The 19803-nt window shown below is 41.6% G+C and overlaps 2 protein-coding genes across 2 annotated transcripts; one reads left to right on the top strand and one right to left on the bottom strand.

The window, feature by feature from the left end:
• Positions 1-4021: 4021 nt before the first annotated feature.
• LOC115670016 (NADH dehydrogenase [ubiquinone] 1 beta subcomplex subunit 2) lies at positions 4022-7315 on the bottom strand. The gene is made up of 4 exons (XM_030591200.2): positions 7158-7315; positions 5202-5247; positions 5031-5105; positions 4022-4214 (listed from the first exon to the last, which is right to left on the bottom strand). Exons 1-4 carry the CDS (start codon positions 7262-7264, stop codon positions 4203-4205), a joined length of 240 nt encoding a protein of 79 aa, XP_030447060.1. The 5' UTR covers positions 7265-7315; the 3' UTR covers positions 4022-4202.
• An 8461-nt stretch (positions 7316-15776) lies between these two features.
• On the top strand, positions 15777-19054 carry LOC115669486 (lysine histidine transporter-like 8). The gene is made up of 5 exons (XM_030590688.2): positions 15777-16320; positions 16749-16885; positions 17254-17681; positions 18228-18359; positions 18470-19054. Exons 1-5 carry the CDS (start codon positions 15929-15931, stop codon positions 18956-18958), a joined length of 1578 nt encoding a protein of 525 aa, XP_030446548.1. The 5' UTR covers positions 15777-15928; the 3' UTR covers positions 18959-19054.
• Positions 19055-19803: the final 749 nt, after the last annotated feature.

The following is a 19803-nucleotide window of genomic DNA, read 5'->3' as shown; positions in this document are numbered from 1 at the left end:
TCGCTGTGAGCCCAATGAGGGGCTTTGGGAGTATGCATACCGAGTTTAGGATATCCTTCTAGGCCGAGCCACCAGCTTTGTAGGTGGAGACCTTGCCAAGGGGGGAATCTTGGTAGCCTTGTCGCAAGGCTTTGTGTCGTGACCATGGTTAGATATTGAGCAATAGATTGGTCGATGGAATGGACCATCGACGTGTGATGTTATATGAGATTTATCAATGGAATAGACCATTGATGTGTGATTTGATATTAGTCAATGGAATGGATCATTGATGTGGTTTTTATAGAGATTGATCAATAGACTTGACCATTGATAGTTTGAATTGTGATGATGGATTTAAACGTGTATTTGGGACTTGTATAAAGCTTTGATGAAATAAAATAACTCGTATTTGATTGATATATATATATATATTATATCTTTGGATTGAAGTACGAGTTTCTGGTATGGCTTTATGTATACATGCATAGTGGTTGCTCGATCTGCTTAGAAGAGATACGCACTGCTTACTGAGCTGTGGTTGCTCACCCCTCTTTTTCCTCAATCTTTTCAGGTTCCTTGGTTAGTAGCCAATAGAGCGAGAGCGATGTCGTTGGGACTTTTTGGGAGTCGGATTCCTTGTGGTTTGAGGCTGCGTCCTTCGGGTGGAAGGACGGCCGTGTCACCCCTCATCTTGGTAGGTTTTGGGGTGTGACAACTATAGTCTAATCGTGATGTATTCTTTCGTTCTTTCAAATGAAGTGGTCGTCCCATCTCAAATTTGTGCTCTTCTCTCTTTCTAGCTATATCATCTCCCAAATTGATTTTTTTCTTTCTGTGTATATAACCATCTAACAGTGCACTCGAGCATGGCACATTCCCTACACTCTAGTAATTTAATGACCATCTCTTACAAAGTATCGACTTGTTCATGTGCCTTAAAAGAAATGCATTACGACTAAAATTTCCTTACCAACGCCCTAACATAGTTTTCCATAGCAAAGCAACTGGTTGACTAATCACGTGTCCTATAAATATTTACCTATGTAAAATGAGTTTAACAAAGTCTAGTTTCCTTACAAAATGTTATCATATTTATTCGTACTGAGACTTGGAATCATCATGGCAAATTACGTAAGAAAACTAGTGATTTAAGCCCCACTTTGTAAGATGACACTTTGATCATTCTTCCTGTTTTTCCTGTACTTGGAGTTTTGTTTTCGCTGTAACTCAACCTTGTTAATTAGTAATAATCCTACGAGAAATCTTAAGGTCAACGTCAGTACACAAATCGTTGACTGGGGTCAAAGATTAAACATATGAGAACAAAACTAAATTTCCAAGACACAAGATGCCTATTAGGAGGGAAAATTAGCTGAGCATATAGTGCCGCGGGCCCTGTCTCGAAGCCATCAAGCTGGAGGAAAGCTGGCTCCTATCTAGATATATCTGATACAAAACTTAGCAGATATAATTTCGAAACAAAATCGAGAATATATGATGTCCACTCACGGAATGTAGATGCGAAAATGTTACACGGGATCGATATGCTCCGATCCAATTGATGCTCAAAACTTGTGCACATAATAATATATCACTGATTATGGAAAAGGGATATAATGACACAAAGGGAAAAGTGTCAAAAAAGTCTTAAATCTTTGGCATTTGTGCCAATTTAGTCCTGAACCTTTTTTTGGTGCCAATTCAGTCCTAAACATGTAACATTGGTGCCAATTTAGTCATAAACCTTTTTTTAGTGCCAATTTAATTATAAACCTTTTGTCTTTGTACTAATTCAGTCATTCCAGCCAATTTTGGCCAGATTTTGCTAATATGGACGCCGACCGGCCACCAGCGCTGACGTGGACAACTTTTAATGATATTTTTTAATTTTATTTATATTTTTCTTTTCTTTTCTTTTTTTCTCCTCTCCCTCCTTCCTCCAGCCAGTCACCGAACCAGCAACCGACCAGTGGCCAGAGGTCGGCGGGGCTTGCCCTCGCCGGATGGCCGCGAGGGCGGCCTCGCACTAGGCGGGCGAGGCTCGAGCCTCACCAAATCTAGCGAGGCCCTACCTCGCTAGATCCGACGAGGTTGGGCCTCGCCCAGCCACTAGTGAGGCTCGAGCCCTCATTGGAGGCCTTCGACCTCGCGGCCTCTGGCAAGGTCGAGCTTCGCCCAGCCGTAGGCGAGGCTCAAGCCCTCGCCGGAGGCCGCGAAGTCGAAGGCCTCTGGCGAGGGCTCAAGCCTCGCCAGCGGCTAGGTGAGGCCCGACCTCGCCGGATCTGGCGAGGTTGAGCCTCGCCAGCAGCTGGGCGAGGCACAACCTTGCCCCACCATGGCGAGGCTCGCCTTCGCCGTCGCTGGTGAGGGTGAGCCTCGCCAGTGGCCGGTCACCGGTCCAGTGACCGGCTGCAAGAAGGAGGGAGGGGAGGGAAAAAAAAGAAAAGAAAAAAGAAATAAATAAAAATTCAAAAAAATATTAAAATATTATTAAAAGTTGTCCACGTCAGTGCCGGTGACCAGCTGCCGGCCGGCGTCCACATCAATAAAATCTGACCAAAATTAATCGGAATGATTGAATTGACACAAAGACAAAAGGTTTAGGACTGAATTGGCACAAATGCAAAAGGTTTAGGACTGAATTTGTACCAAAAAAAGGTTTAGGACTAAATTGGCACCAATGCAAAAGTTTTAGGACTGAATTAGCACCAAAAAAAGGTTTAGGACTAAATTGGCATCAATGCCAAAGGTTTAGGACTTTTTTTACACTTTTCCCATGACACAAATGATCCTTGAACTTTGACCCAATATGTAATTTGGTCATTGAACTTTTAATTTGTTCATTGCGGTCCCTAAACCTTTAACTTATTCAATATGGTTCCTGAACTTTTGATACATATTCAACTTAGTCCTTAAACTGAAAATGTTCGCTTTTGTCATTTTATTAATTGAAGTTCAAGGATATAGTTCGGAGACTAAGTTGAACAAGTAACAAAAGTCAATAGACTACATTGGACAAATTAAAATTTTAGGGACCACATTGCACATTAGGTTACTATTTATGGACCACATTGAATAAATTGAAAGTTCAAAGACTACATTAAACATTGGGTCAAAGTTCAGAGACCATTTATGTTATTTTTCCTATGGATAAAGAGCGGAAGGAAATGTTGCAGCTCGGGTAAAGATCCTTCCATCAAAAGCTTCCTGACAACAAGCCTCAAGCGTTTTACTACCTTCAAATTCTGCTGAAAGCTGGACTGTGATCCCAATCGAACTCCAGCGCATCAGACCAACATATCCTAAGAGCTTGACCAACACGACAGAAGAGCCTGATTGTGTAGCTTAGGCTTATGATATAACCTTGCAACACCCAAGTCGCGCATTCAAGAGCTGCGACTTGAGCTGCGACTTGATTTATAGGTACAATACACCCCGAATAAGTCAAGAATTCCTTTCCAGAACATGGCCTACGTAAATTTCGCCTATGGCTCTTGCTTTTGGCTTTTATCTTGCTCATAGCTCTCGCAAAATTAACATTGTGGCAGTTCTCGCTTTTAAGATTGGACTCAGTGCGGTTTTTTCACTAAATAGTGAAACTAAATAAAGTATGTTCCCGAATCCTTACTGGTGTTGATAGTTTCCATATGCATCTTTAATGAAACGGTAAAGGCACAACATACTTCTGGTTAGTACCTGCTGCAGTTCGAATGAATGTACCAACAACTCCTGCACAAGTATTTACTCACTCGTCTTAAATTGTCAATGATCACTGCAGTTTCAGTACGCCATTCCAGATGCAACTTCTTTTCCCGGAGAAGAAGCAATGACGGTTTTGAACGCTGCTATCAGTAATTGCTCTAATGTTATACATGAGGGAAATGCAACTGGTCCACTAGAATTGGTTACCTGGATAGTTAAGGTGCAAAAACAATTTTTGAGGCTGCAGAGACTACTCCGCTAATTTGAATACAATAAACCAGATTGTCACCCAACTTTTTCAGGAAAAATTATGCAAGCAGCTGTCAAGAACCGAATAGAATGCTCAAGTATAAGCTTTTGCACACCGAAAATGTTTAGCATCCTTACAAGCTAACAGAATTGCTGTTATGAGATCATAAATCTCACAGAGATCTTTATTTGAACTCAAAGGAACACAGATAATCCAGATACACTGCGTTAGAACCCCTGGCTTTTTTGTGTTATCCCTTTCCGGCTTTTCAATGGGATGCCTGCAAAATATGAAAGAATTAACCATAATTGCATGTTGCTGAATAAAGGTTGACATGAGGATTCTCCTATATACACTAGGCTGTCGTGCTTAGTTCACTTTTTGTTTTTAAAAAACAAAAAAGAATATCTAGCGACTGAAGCTAAAGCACTTTGAGCAATTTGTGAGTTTCAATCGATATGCCATGCCAGCCACCAGTTTTAAAAAGTACGATGGAACAGAATGCAAGTAACTAAGAAATTATAGTTTGTCTCTCTAATTAAATGCTATGTTAAACAAAACAAATGTGCATATACAAGCCACCTGGTGGCAGAATATGTACAACAGTTGCAGAGGTCAGTTTCCTTTAAAATTCCAGCATCTACCTATCAACAAAAATGAACTGAACAGCCACTCAGGGATCCATGAATTATACACCATCCCTCTTCAGAGCCTAAAATATCGGTATCCAGAAGGTGTAGATCTGCACAACTTGAGCTCTCCCCTTAATTCCAAATGAAAATCTTACCGCTTGGTTGATAATTGAGGTTTAAGATAAAAAAAAAAATGGCCTCAGCACTTTCCATTCAGGAATCACACAGTTAAGGATAGATTTTGGTTAATAAATTAAAATACATTTCAATACACACACACATACACCTGCATGAGAACCACCATATGCAGAAGTTTTTTTCCTTAACATGAGCTCTTAAACCTCTTATTTCAGAAGATAAAGATAGATTATCATGTTATTGGTCATTTGACAGAAAACCAAGGATAGGAAATTCTCATAAGTTCAGCTCACAAAAATCAAGCATCAGGAAGCAGTAATATTTACCTCGTGATCATGTCCATGTACATGTCCATGGCCATGGGAGTGATCTTCATGACCCTCCCAAGGATGTCGCCAACCCTATACACATAGCAAGAAGCCAAAACCAACTCAGATGAAGATCAACTACAGGTTAAAAAGGATCATTTGGGTAGAGGAACCGAGAAGTTGTCTTACCAGTACTACAGGCCCATCTTGCTTAGCCCTGTACAGGACCCAAAACCTATAATGCACAATTTAAACTGAGTCAAAATTTTGCTTCATGGAGATTTATATTCTAATTTCACCACTATAATGACCTTTCAAGGTTACCTTCTGAAATCAGCCGAAAACAGATTTTGTATTTCACTCAGAAACTAAAACATTTTGTCCAAAATTGGAAGCACACTGAATAAAGAGCAAAACTTTGAAGCATGATCCACAACATTAAGGTATACTAATGGGATTGAAGAAGCTTCGAGCTAAGGCACATTGATTATCACTTTCATTGTGCTATAGGATGGGATGTCACCCAAGAGATAAGTAAGTTGTTTAGTGTGCTTGGTGTGGCTATGGCTAGCATGACTTTTTGACTTCAGTTGTGACTTTAGTTTACACTTTTGGAATTACCTTCGACTGTTATTAAATCAATGTTTTGAAGTTGAGCTATGACTTCAAGTGGAGAAACAGAAAATCTTAAAAATAGCTCATTTTCACATGCTGAAAGTATAATTAAGATACTAAAAGTATTTTAACTCAAAAAGCAGAAACTAGCGAGGACTGTGTCCCTCCACTTTTCTTCTAGGTGATGTACCCATGACTAAAGGATATGTCGTGGCTACGGATAGGGAATGCTTCATCCCAACCTCGAAATTTTCTATTATTGCAGAACTACTACAAATCTAAATCACCATAACAAAACTATCGAACAAAGAGTATGAAAAGAATTTGAAGGGTGATAATTGAGTGTCCGAGAAAATGTAGAACATCTAGTCATATTTTGCTTTGTACGAGTGTAAATGCACACAAATTGTATGTAACCAAGTAGGATTTGCGTTTTAAACATCCATATGCCGAGACCACGATCCCACATATTGATCCATAGACGAGTCAGATTCAAGGTTACTTATCTGTACCGGGCACCTACATCCGTGTCTGAGTAACAGAGAGCAAGAGTAGTGTACTTTTTATTGGATTTTGATGGCAAAAGTAGCTTATTAACTCAAAAGCTACAAGCCAGAAGCAAAATTTTGCGGTGATATCCATCCAAAACAGCCACTCATTATAGTTCACTGTCCACCGGCAGGACTGTGCGCTTTCCTTTGGCCAAAAGATGGAGCTGCACGGCTCATCCTATAACTAAAAGAAGACATTAAGCCTTGTTCCTTTGCATGCAATGAAAATTCTTGTCAAATATTAATTTCCATGTAACTAACATTTGGTCGAATCTATCTTCTATTTATCCAACCATGGCTGATTTATGCGTGATTCTGATAAAAATGTACGATGTACAATTGCATTATCCAGAAATGCACGAAATTAGCTTGGGAGTTCAGTGCGCTTCTTCTATTGCACGCCATCTCTCATCACCACACGTGCTTCTACACTTCGACCATCATGCACAAAACTCTTCACTTTCTCCGTAGTAATATACCTTTCCTTCTTCATCTAATTTATCAATGTCTATTAACCAGTCCCCTTTCCAAGCCGGTCCCCCATCCGACGGCTTGATAGATCAGAGTGAAGCAAACTACTCGACTAGACCAAGCCACTCCAAACTACATCCTAAAAAAGATTTCGACTTTAATCACCAATTGAAACCAGAAATAAAACCCCTTGCATAAATGTCGCGTCATCTGACGATACCCAAGTCAAGACACCCAATTTTACACCCAAAAGTTCCTACTTCCAGATCGCCCCATTCGCATAATCAAATGAATCTGCAAAATCCAGCACGCGCACGCGCACAGCCCATCGACAAACGCAAACAAAAATCACCGACGCGAACCCAATCGAACAGAGGAGCGCCCTCGGAAATCGCTACCGCGAGCCGAGGAACGCGTCACGACAAAAACACACATCCCGCAACGCGATCGAAGAGGGGGACAAAATCGGGGCGGCGACTCCGGAACCCGAGAAGCATCGCGAGCTTACCACATGACGGCGCACAGGCCCTTGCCGGTGACGGTGTGCCACCGCTTGGGCTGGTGCACGGTGATGCCCTTGTAGGTCGTGCCCCCTCCATGTCCGCCTCCGCCCATCTTCTCTCTCTCTCTCTATCTCCTCTCACTCTCCGGCCACCACGCTCAACAGCGAGGAATGAAAGAACCGAACTTCGGAGCTAGCTAGACAGAGACACACACAGAGTGTGGTTCCGCTTTGCAAAATGGGCCTCGGGAACCCGATGGATCGACCGCTCCGACCCGTATGATGTTGACGGTGGGCCCGAAATTTCGGCCCGGTCACGGGAGAGTTTCTGCACTTGGGCCCGAAAGTTTCGGCCCGTCCCGATTGAGCCCTTTGCAGTTTGCACCATTTAAAGCATCTGATTTTTCCGACCCCAAAAAAAAAGAGAATAATTTCAGTGATGTCTCAATTTGAGCCCCTAATCCAAATTAATTTTCTTGACGAGCATCCGTGTACTCTAGAAATCAGTCTCGAAGCTAAAAACCGGTCGCGGCGACTGGTGAGAGGAGATTGGCGGAGTTAGATAACAAGGCCTAGGCCCTCGTAAACTGTTGAATTTGGGTGAAAAATTACATGTTAAAGCCCTGATTTTTATTCCGAGATTGATTTTTTGTGAATTTTATATGGACGATTCGAAATTGCGCAAGCATGTGCACTCGCGTCCGATGAACAGTGCTTGCCAATGGGGTAGGAGGGCTTTTGCAAAGACATTAGGGACGGATTCAGGACAAGTTCGTGATTGAGATTTTTCAATTTGAGCTCTTGGGTAATTTGCTAGTGTTTTTTTTTTACCCATCCAATTCTATATAATGTAAGATGTATGAATTGCATTTTGTTGACGTGGCCTCCTTAGAGTCATGAGTTGATTTTATTTTATTTTTTGGTAAAATGTAAGTATTACAAAATCAATGAAGTACAGTAGCTTAGGGGCATTTCTTAGCATTATAAATAGAGCTAATGATTCGAAAATATGGAGGTAAGAAGTCTCCATATAGTAGCCAATATAACATTTGATTGGGAATGTCTAATTTTTTGATAAAGCGAGGCTCTACCTCTTACATTTTTTCGCACCTTTGCCAAAACGATATGGCTGTCAGTAGACTTGTTTTGAAAATGTCTTCTACTGCGTTCCATCCAAATGCAATAGATGGTTGCTATGACATCCCGAAATTTCGTGGGATTCATTAGTGATGATTCGTGAATTGAAATTAGTAATGGTCAAGGATCGATTATGCAATTATCGAGACATTTAAGGAATTTCGGTGATATATGCTTGGCATATAATTGATTTGAAAATTTTGGAGAATTCATTAGACAATTGAGGGGCCTTATTTCAACCATATGTATATATGTGTTGTGATTATTTAATGATGATTAGGGACAATGGCCATTACTGTTTGTCTTATGTAGACATTTTGTACATTTGAATTAAACATTATAAGACACAATTTGTGCCCCTATTACCCCCACGTATGGCTGGCAACTTAGTCCCCATCTTTACATGCAAAATTAGAGAAATTAAAGCCAATTAATTATGAAGGGTTGCTTATGTCTACCAATGAAGCTTCATGCATAATGACAAAGCTTGCATAACACTCCTTCTTGAAGTTAATGATGAAAGCTTGCATGACATGCACTCATTCTTGAAGTTAATGATGAAGCTTGCTTAACACACTCCATCTTTCCCCTTAACTTTCAGCCGAACTCTCTCTCTCTCCCTCACCTTTCATTTTCTCAATTTCCTCTCATCTCTCGTTTTCTCTCTGGCCGCGATCCTCCTCTCTCCACCAATCTCGAGTTTCTTCATTTTCTTCCTCTTGAAGCTCACGGCTAGGACTCAAGGAAGGAGAAGTAGGTTCTAGAAGTTCTAAGACAAGGATATGAAACTCATTTCTAAGCCTTCCAATCTTCCTACACCCTTGATTTTGCTATAATTGAGTTGTAAATGCAATTTGGTAGCCTACATGTGTGGTTCTCGATGTTTATTGTGCATGAATGGGTATGACCAAACCTAGAAATGAAGTGCATGTGTGTTCTTGAGTTCCAAATGGGTGTTGCATGTCCATTCAAGTTGCTAGGTATAAGTTTTGTTGAATCAAATTTGGTGATTTTCCTATTCGGACTCAATTCTTATTCTTGTTCTGGAAAACCCAGATTTGAGTCCTCTATACCTCTTCGTTTTGTTATTTTTGTGGAGAATTTTGTGGACCAAATTTCCAGAAATTTCCTCTTCAAAGTTGTTCCAGATATCTTTAAGTTTAACATATTTTAATTTCAGAATTTTTGGACTTGATATGAGTAGTACGAAAGCCTAGTTTTCGAACCGTGTAAAACTGTCCAGAATGGGTATTTCTGTGATGTTTACACTTTCTCGATTTTCTACAAACTTTCTTAGCCAAGTTTGAACAAACTTCCTTCACAAAATTTCTCGAGGACTTCTTCATCTACAACATATAAAAATTTAAGAATTTTTCAAGATGTTTTGAGTATGGTAAAGAACTGATTTTGTGGAACAACGGTTCTGTTCAAGTAAGAAATTTTTAGTCTGTCTTTGAGTTAGTGAATGAGATACTTACAAAAATATTTGGACTTTGATTTCTTCATGAAAAATGTTTATCCAGGTGTCTTTTATAACATATTCAAATTTTAGAATATTTATTTTGAAGGAATTTCCATTACTGTGTAAAATTGCCCAAACTTACCCAATTTCAAAAATGCACCGTTTCTCACGTGAAACCCTGGGAATTTGGATCTGGTGATTTAATGTGCCCATTTTGAGCTTTCTAATGAGATATGATTAACCTTGATGTGACTTCAAATAATGGGACAAATGTGATTATGCATGTGATGGCAGAATTTGGAATATGGTGTGAAAGTTGCCATGAGTTAAAAAGGTGTCACATTACCATAGTGGCATGGTGTTATGTACACATGAGTTATTATATTTGCATGTTGTGTCATGTACTGATTATGTACGAGATATTTGGGCAATGTGAATGTGATGCCTACGGTCGATGAACCGTGATTGCCTCGAGGAGTCGAAGGGAAAGCGGGATGCCCGGTTATGGGAACTGGATGCCTAGGAGGATTTTGCCCTAGATGCTCTGGGAGTGTGATCGGGATGCCGTGATTAGTGGACTATGAAGCCTACGCGGGCCGGTGAGAATACCGGTGTACACCACGGCAAACCGGAGAGCGCACCGAACCCTGCTAGACGAGAGATATTCCTCCTTGCGTGACTGACGAGCGCACCGGGCATGTGTCTTGGAGTTGAGATTTAAACCCCAAGTGAAAAGATAAATCGCATGTGTTTGTATGCTTCATATGATTGCCTGTTAACATTAACTTTTGGTCTTTACGCTCCAAAATCAGTGATAGAAAGAGTGAGTCATGTACATTGCAATAGGCTTGCATGTTGGATTAGATATCATCCTGAATGATTCTATTCAAATTGCTTGACACTTATGATCTTCAAAAGATGTTATTAATCATACTTGTTTGCCTAAAATTGATATCATGTAGGTGTGTCTTAGGAATCGAGAGTTAGTAAGATCGGTCGGTTTATAAACTGCTCTTATCTCTTGCTGAGCTATGGCTCACTCCCATTGATTTACATTTTTTTTTTCAGATAACTAGAATGAATATCCCTTCATTGGAAGATATTACGAAACTAGGATCGACCTTACTTATTACTCACTTTTTGGCTATAACCGTGAGGCTGAGTGATTGAAGATTGGTGGAAACCATAGGTTTCACTTGGATGGCATAGAAGGAGTGGGACACCTTTATGACCTCCCAGACGTTGTCTTTTGTTATGGTGTTTGATGATGATGTCATCCAAATCATCCTTGTATACAAATAAAAAGTTTGGAAATGCAGATGTGGTATTTTGTTGTGGATGTGTCCACTGAACAAGAAATGTTTAATTTGATTGTGTATTGTCTCCCGCTTGTGCTTTAAGTGAAAAGACTAAAGAAAACCTTAGTATGTGATGCTCTGGGACGTCACAGTTACTAGAAAGGACATCTTGATAAGTCTTGCCGTCAAGTCTTTGCCCTTTATTACTCTAATCATCCATTGAAGCTCAACATTCCATCCCCCTAAAGGACGCATAATCCCTTGTTGTGCAAGGATATTGCGCCATATGCTGCCTGTCCACTCACAGTGGAAGAACAAATGTGTTCTGTCTTCTGCACTAGCGCTATAGAAATGACATTGGATATCAATGGAAGACATCCATTGGGCGACGATCTCTGCTGTCGATAGTTTGTTTCTGCAAACTAGCCAACCAATAAAATTGTGTTTGCTAATGCCGCTGGAACAAATTAGGTTATACCACTCCACAGCTAGTTCCACATACCTGAGTTTGTCATATACATCACAGCAACAATAACTTGAGATAGTGATAATCGGGGTTAGAACGGGTCACAATTTCAGGAGGCAGTGCCAACTCCATGCCATATTGCCCTTAATGTTGACCTGCATAATTGGAGTGCATCTACATTTGGTGTTGTGAATCCATATACTCCAAAGTGAAGAGGACGGATGATTGACGAGGTTCCATCATGCAGCCCAACAATACTTCGTTCCATTTGTTCAGATTTGGTAAACTCAATCCTCCTTCCCTTTTAGGTGAGCAAACTACTTGCCATGCAACCTTGTGCGATCTATGATCTACTGCATTATCGGCCCATAAGAATTGTCCTGAGTTGATTTTCTTCTTCTCTAATTTGAAAGATGAGAAAGTACAGTGACATGACATTTGAATCATGATTTTAAACTTTTTATTTTTTTAAGATAATGACACAAGCAGTTCATGAAATTTGGCCAAATGTGCAATGATTCATAAACGTTTAATTTGTTTAATGTAATCATTGAACTTTAGCCTAATGTTCAATGTGGTCCATGAACTTTTAATTTATTTAATGTAGTACATGGATTTTTGGTACATGTTCAATGTAGTCCCTGAACTACATAAAAATGGTCAATGAAGCCCCTGAACTTAAATTAATGGAAAGACTACATTGGACAATTTCATATAGTTCCAGGACTAAACTGAACATGTACCAAAAGTTCAGGGATAACATTAAACAAATTAAAAGTTCATGGACCATATTGCACATTGGGCTAAAATTCATGGACCACATTGAACATTAGATTAAAGTTCAGGGATTGTTTGTATCATTTTCCGACTTTATTTTTTATGTTTTCATTTCAAATAGGAAAGTACGTAACGGGTGGTATTCTTTATTCATATAGATCGATGTAATAAAACGTCACCAAACACCGAATCAAGATATTTTATCCAAACTATCGAACGCAGCCTTTAGGAATTTATTGAAGCGATTTTACTTCTGATCTTTGTAAATGTGATCTTATATTTCGTCTAATGCTCCACATTTACAATTTATTGTATGAGAATCCAAAAACACCGTGTCGGTGGAGTATTGAGACCTTTGACTCGACTCATCTTTACGATGTATAGGAACCCCAACCACATGCATGTGATAAGGTCCCCTCTAGAGATGGATTTCAAGGGGCCTAATCGGTACGACCACTCACTTAGCTACTCCGGTGTTTAGTGCAATTTTCATAAATTGTGTATTATAGTTTGATGAAGTTTTCGATAAAATCTCTTAATTTCAAACCCCCCCACCCCCACCCGGCACCAAAGTGTTGAAATTTTCTTTATTCTGCGTTTGCCACCCGTTCAACCCATACGGTGCCGGGCATGACCCCAAAATTACTCTCGGAACGAAATAAAAAAAGAGAGCAATTTAAAGTTCTAAACTTGTGCTTTGCTTTATTTAAGAGAAAGGGCGACCTCAAGTCATCATCCCCAATCTAGAAGACATATGAGAAGAGAACGCGTACAAGTGGGAAAGCGATGTTGTTTGACAAACCTCGCAACCGCATTTCTGTTTAAACCAAAACTGTGTTGACTTCTCAGTCTGTCCTGCGACTCTCTGCATCTGCATTATGGCATTGATTGCATCGATCAGGAAGTTGCCTGTTTTTTCCACGGTCCATCAAGCCCGGAATCGCAGGTTTTTCAACGCTTTTCGAGAAGCATAGAGTTTTTAAATCAGATCGGAAACCCACGCTCCTTTCCTCTAGGGTCAAGCATCCAATGCCAACCGTCCACATCGATCGATAGATAGAAAAATTAAAAAGGAAGAACGAAAAAACTGTTGGGTCGAAATCGAAGTGGTCGGCTGACCACGGCATGTAATCCAATGTGAAGCCTGTGAATCATCAATGAAGAGGGGGGTAGGAGCTGAGAAACATGTGACTCTTGGTCCCCATGTCAATTAAGAGGATTTCTATCACATCTATTTTGTAATTGCGTGCGAGTTATAATGATCGGACCTGAGCAGTTCCTTAAATTACTCCATCTCTAAGGTCTCTCCCTGAAATTTTTAGGGATGTAAAACCCTCAAGGGGATATTCCTCACCTACCCTAGGAGGAAAAACATATAGGGAGGAACATGCGGTCCAAGGTTAAAACGGCCGCCGGGTCATTAAAAAATGCGTTGCAGCCTTTGAAAGTGAAAACACCCGATTCTGATGAGGTAAACCTTACCACAATACCAAGGATCCAAGGCCGCCACCGGAAGAGAGTTTGACAAAATGGATGATTAGATAGAGGCAATCTCCAACTTCTGATTATTATTTTTTTTGGGGTCATAATCTCCGACTTCTGATGCAATAGCTCTTTTTTAGGGCAAACAACCTTAAATTCCTTCATAGGAAGATTTTCAACACGCTTAGCAGCTTTCTAACCTGCAAAAAACTCATATTATAGCGAAAGCATACATGAAATGACATTTCATATACATCTAGTCTTTCCACAATTGGCGTCACCCTTGAGCTAGTAGGTGAGATTTGGTGAATAAGCCTCACCATATCAATTCTTTTGATGACGTTCACACGTCCAAAGTTCCGGCAACTTGCTACGGTTCTTTAGTCGTCGTAAACCTAATGATTCGAGTAAAGGAAACATATAAACGTGCGCTAATTCGCAAGAGATTAAACGTTATTGAAAGGATTCTTCGTTAACTTGTTTATTGTGCTTTCAAATAACCAGGGAAGCAGCAGAAGTCAACTGATCAATGAGAGACTTTCTAGAATTTACCTTGAGGAAACAGCTTTAAGAATGATCTTGGGGTTGCTGAATAAGATAGAACCAAGAATCAATAACCACTCCATCATTCTGTGTATAAAGCAGACAGAGTAGTTGCAAAGTTGCAACGTGGAAAAGTTACTCAAAAAGATCGAAAATATCTGAAATGATGAGATTCATGAGCGAGAACCTGCAAAACCCCACATCGAACACAATCAGTCATTTTACTTTTGAGAAGGACGGGCATGTGATCGTAATCCGATTGTGATCATAAAACGTGAAAATCAAAAGCCGTTGATTTGTGTCAACAGGCACACGGCCTGTTGGCATGGGACGGAGCGTTCGAGACTAATAGCTTACAACGGTGAAGATGTAGCGAACCATGCAAATTACTTTAATCCAGCGCCGACTGCGACACGGAAGGCAAGCCACAGGACCTGCACTAAAAGGACAATCAGATCTCCGAAAAGATAGCACAGAGGGTCGCTTCAATTCGATCCGTATTGGCTCTTGCTTTTCATCGACTGTCATGTTCATTCACATAAAAGCTGTTGATTGATGCTCGTGAATCTGGTTGTTAAAAGTTGATCATTTTCCGCCAATCCCTTGAGAGAATATCTCCTTCAACAACTTGGTCCTTGGTTGGTCGTGTAGCTTCTAGTTGTTGAGGCTAATCTTTCTGATTACCAATAATCAGGCTGCCCGCAAATGCTCTCACGGGTACGTTATTGACTTTAATGATCAGCTCGATCTTGAAGCTGCTCAACATAAACTTAAGTTCAACAGAAGCCCTAGATTTTTCAAGAACCGTGCCAAAGATTTGAATACTTTAATGATCAGCTCGATCTTTCTTTGATTCAGCCAACAGCAAGAAAAGCAACTTAAAATAGCATAAAACAGAAGAAAACTTGCATCAATAATTGCAGCAGCCTTCCTACAATCTCGCCGTTCCGACGATTGTCGACCTGAGGCTCTTTGATTCAACGTCAACAAATAAGCACTTCCACTACGTCATGACTGAATAGAAAATTTACATGCTGTTTCAATCAAACTTCCAGAAACAGTAGAATTAAAGTAATACTGTTCTATCTAGAAGATAGTTGCATTTTCTACACAAAAGTTAGCTTTATTCGTTGCGTTGGCAGTAAAACGAGTCCGTCTATTTGACGGATTATTTATCGGGTTTGCTAATAGGGGATGAAATTATCTTACACAGGTATCGTAAATCTCGGAACACATGCAAAGATTCGATATCGTGACAGATTTACTTTGTTACGAATGACTAAAGAAAATTCTCGCATGTTATTGCAGATGATTATATGAATCCACGATCAACGGTATGTTTTCCAGTTTCTAGACGTCCTCTGTGAAGCGTTTTAAGACATATTATAAAGGGCAGGTGGAGGAAAATTCAAGGATAAAGGCATCAAGAAGTCAATCCGATTCCATAAGCGCCGGTCAACAAATGATGCCCACTGAAACCCAAGGTCATCACACCGCCCAATACGCCACTAACTCTCAACTTGACATGCATGAGAAGACTATAAAACCGACCCTCAAGACTCCGAGCAACAACGTGTGAAGGGGCAGGCAAAGAGCGCAAAAGAGAGCGAAAATGGAGGAGGTGATAGAGGATGATTCTGCCGTGCCGTCGGTGCCGCCCGTTTCCGTCCCCCCGATGCAGACGCAGTACAACTCGCCGTCGCTGGCGCGGAAGCCGCTGCTCATCGCGCTCGAGCCCGCAGCGGCGGATAATGACAACAACAACCAAGGGAACAACCGAAGAGGAGGAGGAGGAGGACACAACAGGAACCGGAGCTTCTTCACACCCTTGGGGAGCCCGGTGAGGAAGGCGATACAGATGACGAAGCTCGACCCTCAGGACGCTTGGCTTCCGATCACGGAGTCGAGGAATGGGAACGCCTATTACGCTGCTTTCCACACTCTCTGCTCCGGGATCGGCATTCAGGCCCTCGTGCTCCCTGTCTCCTTCACCATTCTTGGCTGGTAAGAGACTTCGCATTTTTCGCATCGGTCTTTCGCTTTCCCCATTTTTAAGGATAACAATCATCAACTGAACTCTCACCACAAGCGACGAACTTAATCTCCATAAAGTTGTCCATAGAAGTAGTTACCTAAACTCAAAATGAACTTATGCACCGATGTCCAAACCGCTTGCGGAAGACTCGCTTATATGCCGTTCTGCACCGTAACAACTCTTAAAGATCGGGATGCAAGAAAGCGATTCCTCGCAGATCACGTAATCTTGGTATGGACGACATGCCCTGGAGCGGAACCAGAGTGGACTTAGCATGTATGAAAGCCAGCCTAAGACACCGCCTGATCACAAGATCCCAAAGAAGAAATCTCTCGTTTTAAAAGGACAGAAGCCCATGGTGTGATGTTAATCTGAGTCTTGATGTTAATGGTTGCAGGACATGGGGGATCATAAGCTTGACTATAGCATTCATATGGCAGCTCTACACGCTGTGGGTGCTGGTGAAGCTTCATGAGTCCAACGAGACTGGCATGCGCTACAGCAGATACCTCCATCTCTTCAGCGCCGCTTTTGGTAAAAAACTATGTCTTTTTTTTCTCTTTTTACTATAATTTTCCCCTTGTTCCATTGATTTTGCAGCAAAGTGAAAACAGAAGCTTTGACAGAATACACCAGAATTTAACTGAAACAGTTATCTTTTTTATTCTGTTAAATGTGATCAATCGATAAAGAGTGCGTATTTGAGAAAATTTTGAGTAGTTTTACTGAGAAATAATAGTATTTCAACAAATAATGAAAATCCATTAGTTTGAGGCCCCACTCAAAAAAAAATTAAAGCTCACACATCTTTATGTGGTGAGCTTGTGATTGATTTTGTTTGCTATGTTTGGCAGCTGGAAGAACGAGTCTACTATAATATTTTGTACTTCTCAAATCGACAGGTGAAAAAATGGGGAATATATTCGCGGCGTTCCCAATCATGTACCTGTCGGGAGGCACGTGCGTCGCGCTCATCATTGTCGGCGGCTCAACTTCCAAGCTCTTCTTCAAGATCCTGTGCGGCGAGGGATGCACCGCGAAGCCGCTGACGAACGTGGAGTGGTACCTGGTGTTCACTTGCGCCGCCGTCGTGCTGGCCCAGCTCCCGAACTTGAACTCCATCGCCGGAGTCTCTCTGATCGGCGCCGTCACCGCCATCTGCTTCTGCACCATCATGTGGCTGGTGTCGGTGACCAATGGGAGGCTCGACGGAGTGTCGTACGATCCGATGAAGGAAGAGCCGAACATGGCGTGGATCTTCAGCATCTTGAATGCCTACGGGATCATTGCTTTTGCCTTCCGCGGCCATAATCTCACCCTCGAAATCCAGGTACATAAGAAATCATCGCGTGTATCATTTTTGTATACTAGAGATGACTAGTTGTATGCGTAATTCAAGAAAATCAGGTTTGGAAGCGTATTTCAAAGATAGCTAGTTAGTATAATTACGCATTTATGTAAATTAGTGCGTAGGTTCATTTCTTTTTACCAAGTCAAAAACATTTGTTTTTTCATATGATAATGGGTTTGGAAGCAGTCTAGTCGCGGTCGTGTGGACCGTCTTTTTCACGAGGCGTGACTAAGAAGAAAACTAAGCGCGTGGAAGAAGGTAGATAGTTGATAAACTTTTTACTTTTCTCTTCTGCCAAATTCCATCAAATTCAGTTGATTTGAACCGATTAGAGGGTCTAGACTAAAGATTAAGAGAGGGGGAGTCACGAAGAGACTTTGAACTGAGGCCCTAGCACACAAAATTACCATGGTCCACACGAGAAAATTTGAACCTTAGCATAGAAACATGCGGCGTGATGATAGATTAAAACAAATTTCTCCTAGGAAAATCATGTTCGACCTTCGGCACGTGTGGTTGTTGCAGGGGACAATGCCGTCGAATGAGAAGAAGCCGTCGCACGTGCCGATGTGGAGGGGAGTGAAGCTGGCGTACCTCATCGTTGCGCTGTGCCTCTTCCCTCTCGCCATAGGAGGTTACTGGGCTTACGGCCACAAGGTACTCAGTTCATGGAGCAACTGTATGTTACTTCCTCTTAGGTTTTATGCTTAGCATGATCCTGACGAGGATTCATTCTGGTCTGGCTCCGCCGCTGCTTCTTGTATCAGATTCCGCCTAGTGGGGGCATGTTGGCGGCGATCTACGAGTTCCACGGGCGCGACACCCCGCAGGCGGTCCTGGCCCTGACGAGCCTGTTCGTCATCGTGAATGCCGTCAGCTCCTTCCAGATCTATGCGATGCCGATGTTCGACGACATGGAGTCCAAGTACACCGGGCGGATGAACAGGCCGTGCCCGTGGTGGCTCCGCGCCCTGTTCCGGGTCATGTTCACGTATGGGTGCTTCTTCGTGGCGGTGGCGATCCCGTTCCTGGGCAGCTTCTCGGGCCTGATCGGGGGCATCGCGGTGCCCATAACCTTCGCCTACCCGTGCTTCATGTGGCTGAAGATCAAGAAGCCCAAGAAGCAGAGCTTCATGTGGTACTTGAACTGGGGTCTGGGGGTTTCCGGGATCGTTTTATCTGTGATCTTGATCGCTGCTGGGGTTTACGTGGTGATTGACACTGGCATTCAAGTGAGCTTCTTCAAGCCCACCTAGCTCTCTCTTTCTCCTCTTCACATCGATCTCTGTATATTGTTGAGCAGGTTCTCCTGCATGTTATAGTGATATGGATGCAACTAACTGATTATGTGACGACTCATAACTTGAATCCATCAGTTAAACCTGTTTCACACCACAATACATAATATCTATCACGACCTATGTGTAACTCAAAGTTAATTGAATGATTGCAATTTAGACGTCACTGTCAACCGTACTAAAAGCTTAAGCTATTAGATGAAGGCGTGATTTATTATTTAAATATTCTAATAGTCTCAAAAACAAATTATTCTTGTAAATTTGACAACGTCATTGGCTTAATCTACCTCATCAGCACTGGCCCGAAACTAGGTTCTTTACTCCATGCGATATCATATGAATTATTTTTTAGGTAATATTGTCCGAACATAATCTAAAAACAATCAGACACATCGCAGATGATACGATCAGACGCATGCATGTCCCAAAAGCAAATGATCCTCGTAAATTTGACTACGTCATCGGCTTAATCTACCGCATCGGCAATGGCCCGAATCCAGGCTAAACAATGTATCTGCCTTCCAGGTCAGCTAAGCTAAATACGTCGAAAAAGAATCTATGTGGATATTGTTCGCATCTTTCTTTGGTCATGGTTTGAAACGCAACCAACTTCGTTCGTGATTATTTTTTTCTGCAATTATTGCGCGTAGACGACGGACAAACGAGGTATAAGGTGTAGGTGGTACGTGCTCATAGCCAAAGTGGTCGTACGAGGAAAGATGGTAAAGGGAGTTGTTGGGGGAGGCCATTCACACTTTTAGAGATTTCGCAAAAAGAATGACAAAGCTAATTGCTCGGTTCCC

Source organism: Syzygium oleosum, unplaced genomic scaffold (genome assembly GCF_021117445.2).
Source record: "Syzygium oleosum isolate NSW1041296 unplaced genomic scaffold, Sole_v2.1 Sole_v2.22, whole genome shotgun sequence".
NCBI classification, from domain to species: Eukaryota; Viridiplantae; Streptophyta; class Magnoliopsida; order Myrtales; family Myrtaceae; genus Syzygium; species Syzygium oleosum.
The sequence above is the reverse complement of the archived record's forward strand: the minus strand, read 5'-3'. Positions and strand labels throughout refer to the sequence as shown.